Raw genomic sequence first — 9307 nt, forward strand, 5'->3', positions numbered from 1 at the left:
AAACCTTTTCTCATATTATCTAAAGCCATGAATCTAATACACAAAATCCTATGTTACTCACAGGCATTTTTATGCTGACGTACCATATTTTCATATATGTTTCAGGTACTGCTATGTGATGATTGTTGATGCACGCTACATATAGGATGGACTTGTGCCTTAGCGACTTAAAACTGAGAAACAATTATTTGTTTTATTTTAAATTGTACCAAAACATTGAACTCAATAATTCAATAAAACAAAACTATTTGATCCATGGTTATGAAACAATGATTCTGTTACAACACTCCCCGACGTTTCCGCCACGTTTTGTTGTTTTACGTGGTCGGGGTGTGACAATTCTATTCCAAGCTTACATTTAAATTGCACAGACATGAAACTATAATCGGCACCAATGTCAAATAGTATGGATGCAAAGTGATTTTTAACGAGAAACGTACCAGTGACCACATTAGGGTCCTCGCGTGCGTTCCTTGCTCCAATCACAAATGCTCAGGCTTGAGCGTTGTTCTCCCTTGGGCAATCTTTCTTGAAATGCTCCTTACTACCACATCCGAAGCATCCTTGGTTCTGCCCAGCTCCATTACCATTTCGGTTACCATTTCCATTACCATTCACATTACCAGCACCGTTTCGGTTTCCATTCCCGTTTCTATTACCATTTCCTTTTCCCCGACAGTTCTCGGTGCGGTGACCCAGTTTTTCGCACTTGTCACATTTTGGAATGCGACAAACTCCTTCATGATGACGCTTGCACTGATTGCATTTGGGCAGAGTTCCCTGGTATCCTCTAGGAGGTGCGTCATTCATAGCTGCAAGAGCTTTTGTTTCCTTGGGTGGATTGGGTTCACGTTTCTTATTGCTGGAGCCCTTGTTGTTGTTACGCGTTGCTTGATTTAGATTCGAATGCTTCCTCTTCTTGTCACCAGATGACTCAGCATGCGTCTCGGTTTTCGGAGTAGGGTTCAGCGATAACTTCTTCATACGGACAACATCCTCAGTAAGGCTGACAGCCAGGGTTACAGCATGAGTGATCGTTGTGGGCTTTGCCGCAGTTACCATGCTGTGAAACTCCGGAGCCAATCCCCAGATGTAGCACTCAATGCGCTTAAATTCGGGAGTCACCAGGTAGGGGATCACTCTTGACAGATCATGGAACCTTCAAGTATAACTAACAATGTCCGCACCTTCCATGGACAAGTTCCAGAACTCAGTTTCCAACCTTTGGAGTTCAGCACGAGAACAATACTTCTCTCTCATTCTTTCCTTCAACTATCCCAAGTCATACCATAAGCTGCATCATCTCCCAGGGTTTGGACTTGCAAATTCCACCAAGTCAAAGCCTTATCAAGATACAGCCCAGTAACAAAAGTGACTTGTTGGTCCGTGGTACACTTGCTCATGCGGATCGTGGAATCAGTCTTCTCCGTCTAGCGCACGGAAGCCACTGCACCTCCAGTGCCGTCGTAGTTTAGTGGCTTGCAGTCGAGAAACTACTTGAAGGTGCAGCCTGGAATTGATCCAACCAATTTACACGTGAGCAATCAATGAAATAATGAAACAAAGACCGTTCATAAATTTCACCATGTTTAGCAAATCATCTGAAGGTTACCTTGAGTTGTGTTTCCTCCAGATGAATCTCCATGTCCACTACATCTAGTACCGCTCGGTCCTCCACTGTGTTCAGTGCGGTTCGCCTCATACTGGGCGATAGCTTCGGAGATCCTTTCTTCAAGCAGGGAGTTCAGTTCCTCTGCAGTCCTCGGCATCGGAGGAGGAGGAGGTTGATTAGAATCCCGATTGTTCACAGCTCTCCTGGGTGCCATGTTCTTCCAAAACACAACACAACACAACAGAGTTAGACATTTGTTTGATATTATCATACAAGATAGTAGTAGTATATACACTTGCATATTGTGACACTTGTGCCTCTGCAACCATCAAACAAATACCAAATTTATGAAATATTGTGTTTCATACTTGGGATTTGTAAAAATATGTGTATCGTTTGCACATATCAGTTCTTGTTCGATTTCAAGCTTTAAATCGCTTTCTGGAAGGTTATACGCGCACTGATGCGTAAATTTAACCAGTTTAATGCAACGAACACTCCAGAATAGTGAAATAGGCTTAACATACCTTAAATAACCTTTACATAACTTAGAAATAAGTTTTGGAGGGTATGGAGTGGCGAAATCAAGTTTATTCGCTTACAGGGACTAACTTCGACAAACTACGAAAGTATGCCTATTTGTACTGTAACGAACATTTCGGAACTTGATCATAAGTTAAATATGCCCTAAATATCCTATACATAGCTTAGAAATAGGCTTTGAGATGTTTTGTGTGCAAAAATAAACTTTCTTGATCAATAGGGACTAAAAGCGTCAAAACGTGCACAAGTTTGCATTTTCGCGCATATCTTACGTTCTGAATATATCCGGACATCCAAAAATTTATGTAATCATTAAAATATTTTATTTTAGTGATTGGCATGCTCAAATTCCATTCGTCGCGTAATTTGGATCGTTTTTTCGCGTCCATTCGTGTTTCGTCGTAATTAACCGAACAACGCAACTGTACGGCCGTACGACCAAACAAACCGACATCTGAGATATTTTTGAGCACATTTTAAGTTCCCTTTAGAGCCTTGAAATGGGGTTAACGGGGCTTAAAAGTGCCAAAAATCAAGTTTTACAAGTGCAGGGACCATTTTTGAAATTTCTGGCAGATACATTGAACTTGGTCCATTTTTGAGGTTTTGATGGTTTTAACCCAAGGTTTTGCACTCTATGGGCTGGAATTTGATGGTTTTAAGTATTCCCATGGTTTTGAAAACCATGTGCCCAGTTGTAAGGTCAAGATCAAAGCACGATTTGCGAGAAACGATCCTAACGGTTCTCCGAAATCTATAAATACCCACACCTCCATTCCTTGCAATTCACAAATCTGATTCTTTTTGCTCTAAGTTGGGGCTTAGCACCTCATACCTGAGCAATTTGAATCATGATTACCTTGCTTGGACACTTTGTAAGTATTCTTTCGTTCTTTTATCGCTTTTCGAGCGTGAAAATCAAACAGTGTTTGACTTTCTACTTTGACCAGTCTTTGGTCAACACGAAGTTCATTTGAACTTTGCAATGTGAGCGTAATCACGATGGTTATAGTCCCTAGTGACTATACCTACTGATTACCATGTTGATTACGTGTAGTGACGAGTCGTAGTTTCGGCCAAAATGCGTGTTCATGCGTATTTTGTATCCATACTATTCTTGGGTATCAAAACCATTTGTTTTGATATCTAACTTGTTTTCAAACCTTGTTAAACATGTTTAGCTCGTCACTTTTAGATTAGTGCTTATATAGAGTCGTAAGTCAAGCAGTCTAAACAACCGCTTAGAACTCGACCCGTTTGGTCGATCATTAGGATCCGACCAAGCATGTTTAGTGACCATAGTTGCATAGGTAATAACCTTCCGAGGTTATACCTTATGGTCACGTAGTTTAAGTAGTTGTATGATATAGTTTATATGCCTTAGGTAAATGACCAAAATGCCCTTTTCATGCATAATTGGATTTTAAGCATATGTAACCCACACTTTTGTCACTTAACTGATTATGCAACATAATTAAACATGTTTAGGCGTATAATACTTGTCATAGGACTAGTTAGGCGTTCCGAACGCGTTTTACGCGAACGACGCGTTAAATTAGCATAAGCTACCTAAACGGGTCGTAATGGGTCGTAAGCACTTACGTTAGGTTTCATTTTAGTATGTAAGCTTTGTTAGACCATATCATATGAGTTCCAATACTCATTTGGTTTACGAAACCTCATACTATCCGATCTTCCGATTTAGGTCCGTTTATTAACTTAGTTACCTATATTAGGTGCCGTTTGATTTCCGTGATCCCTCTAGCATTGCTTGGTAGTTATTGAAGACTTCTAAGTATCCTCAAGTGAGTACATAGTCCCCTCTTTTACTGTTTTCAAACTGTTTTGGGGTGGAACACATGTGCCTACTTGTTACTTTCATGCTTTCCATGTTTTCATATCATATCCTTGCTATGTTCATTAGTACACTATTAGTACATGATTTCATTATGTTTTGCTATGTATGTTCACTTAACATGCTAGCGCAATTGTTTTACGTTTTGAACCATTTTGTAACCATTTGATGTATGTGAACCATTTGTAATCATTTGATGTATGTGAACCATTTGTAACCATTTGATGTATGTGAACCATTTGTAACCATTTGATGTATGTGAACCATTTGTAATTGTTTGATGTATGTGAACCATTTGTAACTGTTTGAACCATTGGGTTAGGGAAGTGATTAGGTAACGGGGCGGGTGTAATGTGTTAAAAGCATGGTGGATACGCCGCTGGTACTTCCTATATATAAGTGCTTTTAACACATTATATATCGTTGCGTTATCTAGATCACCTGGGTAAACGACTTTTAAACGATATCACACAATAATGTTTTCTGAATAATATAAACCATACGAGTTTTATTAACGAGTTTCTACGAGATGTTTTACAATTTGATTTAATAAAACAAATGTTTTGGAGTTAAGAACCATGGTTATGAGATTTTATAAATCATATCCAACTTGATTTGAGTTGGCTAATTATGTCGCAATACTATACTTTTCAAAATAAGGTTTTTAAATAAGTATTGCAACATGTAAAACGAGCCATGAATCTGACACTCACATAAAACCTATGTACTCGCCGGCATTTTTATGCTGACGTATTTTCACATGTGTTTTAGGTACCATAGTTGATGATGATTGATGATGATATTTGTGTACGCTCACATAGGAATGGACGAGGCCTTAGTGACTTAATAACAATGAAAGACTATTTGTTCATGTTTTGTTTTTAATTCCAATGTAATGATATTTGGATAGAGTTTGTTTGGATCGGGCTAGGGGTTTGCTTCTTGGGGGCAACTTCATTTTTGATGATGGCGGATGAAGATTTTGTTTGTTAGTTTTGTCTTGTCTACTAGTTAGTCATTTTCATGATTGTAGTAGGCTAGGTTGATGTGGTTTATTTGTTGTTTTTTGTCATTTTTGATTACATATATGGGGCATGTCCTGTATATGAACTAGTGGGGAACTCATCCTCACTACTTGTACTTATTTGGCGGTTGTCTATAATAGAATCACCGGGGTAACCCTTTACCCCAAAAAAAAACCGAAAATGTTTAATCCATGGTTGTGAAACAATGATTCTGTTACAATACTCCCCAATGTTTCCGCCACGTTTTGTTGTTTTACGTGGTCGGGGTGTAACACATATACCCACATAAATAACATCAAACAATCCACCAAACATATAAATCAATTCATACAGCAACAAGCATGCATAAATAGATAAATACTGATGTGTCATAAGATATCCATCGAGTCTTTATACATATCGGGACAACTTGTTACATCATTGTTTGCGAAGTAAACAAAATGCATAAGGGTTACATCACCCCATAGTACAAGTTTAATACATATAAAGACAAAATATCTTTCTTCACATTGGCAGTTCTTGTCTTCAAGTTGTAACCAAGCTCGGTTGCAGTCTTCGCACCCAAAAACACTACTCCAATAGAGTACCTAATAGGCTGGGGGAGAGGGTGGGGGTGTAGGGAAGATCAAACTATGAAGATGAGTCACTTCATCCTCAAGCTCCTGAATTCGACGGGTGAGGGAGCTGATCTGAGTTGGAGTGTGGGGAGGTGTGGAAACACGGGTAGGAGTGGATGGCACAACAGGCATAGTGTCATCATCATCACTAGTCGGATAAGCTCTCAGTCCAGCAGCAAAGAGGGCCGAAGATATCACTGAATCGAAGGAATCGGCATCAGACTCAAGGTTAGAATCAGAAGGAACATCGATAACAAACATAACAGGAGAGGCCACACTATCATCCAGCTCACCAACGAATGGCTAGTCCTCAGCAGGGATGGCGGCAAAAGGAATAGCATGGATGAGAATAGGCTCAACGAGATGCTCGGCATCGGGATGTCCGATGATCTGCTGGCCATGGAGGGGTAAAGGTAAAGCTAAGACATCGTCGAGATCATCATCATCGGTTATCATCTCAGGGTCGGTCTCGAAGTCAAACGTGAATGCCTCCTGTGCTGAAGAAATCTCGTCGTCAGGGACAATCATCGTCGGGTCACTTCCTTCAAATAGGCCACTGCCTTCAGACCCACATGTGTACCTGTAATATTTTATTCATAGTATATGTATATATATTAATTATTACTTAATTAATATACAATTAATTATACACATTGTTGCAAGTAATTCTGTGACAACCCTCACTAAATCAGGTATCCGTACGACTTAATTAATAATTAATTACTGCTTAATTACTGTGCTTGATTGAAATTATGGATAAACTGCTACTTGAATACTGATACATGTACATGCCTGCATCATACTCTACTTGTTGTCACTCCATTATTTACATACTGAACTCTAGTGACAACCTTGATGCACGAAAGCACAGTAGCACTATGAACGGATAACCTATTAAACATTCTGATATAGCCAGCATCAGGCAGACACTGCCTCTAAGGCCTGTATGAGCCAGAGATATTTTACTACACTAGAAGAGAGTGTAGGGATACAAGGGTTGTAGAACTGCGTCACTAAGAATAAGTTACAGTGACCGGATGTGCCTAAAATGTACTCTAAGTACAAAAATTCAGCACTTTAACTAAAAATTCAGCATTTGGTTAACTAATAAAGTGCCAAAACATGAGAAAAATATTACTAGACACTTTCCAAAGTGTCGGGAATAAGTTGTGTCACTAAAAAATAGTAATAACGACACTTGAAATCTTTGATAAGCATTTTAACGGATCACTATCCAACCGAACAACCGGACTTAACCCGGAACATAAAAATATTGCCATTAACATTGTTTATCTTTTCCTGAGCCAGTTAGGGTCCCCGAATACCCTAGCACCCGCTATAATGCATAACACACTAGTAACCGAGTTAATCCCTAACTTAACTTAACTAACCTAACTATGTCCTAAATAAAAGTGTCACACCCCCAAAATCCACACGCGGAGTATCACCGCTTGGGAGCGTGACTGACCAGGATCAAGCCACCAATCATATTGAACATGTAATTAATATCAAGTAAAATAAATGTAAACCAATCATTCAATACGATAGGTGTTCAAAACATAATCATAGTTTCAAAGTGTAGCGGAAGCATAAGTATGAAAACCCAATGTGTAACATAAGTTCATATGTCTAAATGTTTTAACATGGCATCCACGATCCATGCTCCACAACGACCTGCTCCTCCCTGCGCAAGCTCCATGTATCTAACGACCTGCAAGGCATGTAACAGAGGATCAACAACTAGTTGAGCGAGTTCACAGTTTATAGTTCGGTATATGTAATAGTATAGTAAGCCTTGTATTCGTTCATTAAGTCATGTATCGTAATAGTTCGTATCGCGGCCCTTCAGGCATGTATGCGAAGATTAGGGAAAGTTCTCAAGTATTCTAGACTAGGTATGTTTGTATCGCGGCCACCCGGCACCTGTGCGAAGTTTTAGTGTATAGTTCGCAGCCTTCCTAGGCATGTGTGCGAAGATTAGTCATATTATCGCAGCCAACCCTGGCATGTGTGCGAAGATCAGTCATATTATCGCAGCCAACCCTGGCGTGTGTGCGAAGATCAGTTCTATAAGCATCACTAGTCTAGCAGTATCTTAACCAATCACCTTCCTCACCCGAGGATCATACCACTACGTTCCATTATCTAGAGAAGCACCAATAAATAAATAAATCAATCCCATTCCCACCCTGGGAACCCCATGCCTTGGCTGTGTGAACTCACCTTGGTTTGCTCGGTATGCTATGCTCTAGGGTTTATCAAATGTCTAAGTCCGTTACACACGACCTAGGATATGTTGCACATAAATCCAAGATAAGTGATTACATTCAATTAGGGTTTACGTATCTTAAACATCAGTTGTGATCCGTGTGATAGTGATGTACAGAATGATATGACGAGATTGTGCACACGTACAAGATCATGCAATTCCATTCAATAACATACATAACACATGGAATTCAGTCTATGCATCTCAATTGAAAGTCTTGCATCATCAGAAGCCAGGCATCATAAATCATATTGTGACATTATAACTTTCAGTCATACGATCAGGGTTACATCATGTTTAAATCACAGAGGTTGGACACAATCATCACAAGCAAGAGACAACATGCCAAGGTAAGAAATTCGGACCCTAGGGTTTACTCCCTTCAAAACTCGGACAAGGTGGCCAAAACTCTGACTTATCTTTCCCTAGGTTAATACTCGGACTAGTGTGAGAGTTTTGGGACCATGAAACTCGGACAGGGGGGTGGGGATCTTCACAAAAGTCGGACAAGGGAGTGGGGGGTTAAAACTCGGACATAAGGCCTCCCATTAAAGAAATTCGGACAACTTAACAAGCAAAACTCGGACCACTATATGTTGAACAAGCTCGGACCCCCCCCCCCTTAAGCCCTATGTGAAACTCGGACCCCATGCTTTGTTTAAAAGTCGGACATATGAATGTCCTGATAAAGGTCGGACATGCTATCACCTTTTAACAAAGAAGTCGGACGTCAACAAGTAATAAAAGTCAGACTATTCTATCTCATAATATTCGGACTTGTGCCTTATATATAAAAAGTCGGACCCTAGTGTTTGTTTAGAAATTCACTCTAATGCCTATGTATAAAAGTCGGACCTTAACAACAATTAAACCTCGGACATCAAGTAAGATCAATCATTAAGCAGAACCTCAATCGCATGAACATCAGTTACGTTGATATAAGATCCAAAACCCTAATTTATACATTGCACAACAGGAACCACTTTAACAATTTACAACTTCATCATATCAAGCATATCTTGTCATCAAACAAACGATTTCACGACTAATCATCATCATAATCACAATTATCCAGAATCAAATCAAAATCACAGAATATAATATGAGGAACTAGGGTTTTTGTGAACACATAATCAAGAATCAAGAATTGGTAATAATCAAGCAATCAATTAGGGTTTTCATGAACACATAATTAATAAACAATTACCTTGAATGATTCTAGAGAAATGAATCAAAAGTGCTGAATGTCTTGTGCCAATGATTTGGTGATGATTGCCAGAGAATAGAATGTGAACTACGTGCTTTTGTTTCTTGTGAAAATGATTAGTGTACAAGAGATTAGGGTTAAGAATCTCTAGAATTTCACTAATTACCCTCTACCTCCCT

General features: G+C 39.4%; 1 protein-coding gene across 1 annotated transcript; it reads right to left on the reverse strand.

The window, feature by feature from the left end:
* Positions 1–492: 492 nt before the first annotated feature.
* On the reverse strand, positions 493–1062 carry LOC110942972 (homeobox protein 10-like). The gene has a single exon (XM_022184733.1). The coding sequence runs from the start codon at positions 1060–1062 to the stop codon at positions 493–495; it is 570 nt and encodes a 189-aa protein (XP_022040425.1).
* Positions 1063–9307: the final 8245 nt, after the last annotated feature.

The sequence above is a fragment of the Helianthus annuus genome, chromosome 5 (genome assembly GCF_002127325.2).
Source record: "Helianthus annuus cultivar XRQ/B chromosome 5, HanXRQr2.0-SUNRISE, whole genome shotgun sequence".
Lineage (NCBI taxonomy): Eukaryota > Viridiplantae > Streptophyta > Magnoliopsida > Asterales > Asteraceae > Helianthus > Helianthus annuus.

Coding starts and splice junctions, on each gene's coding strand:
- LOC110942972 (XM_022184733.1), bottom strand. CDS start 1,062: ATGGTAACTGCGGCAAAGCCCACAACGATCACTCATGCTGTAACCCTG.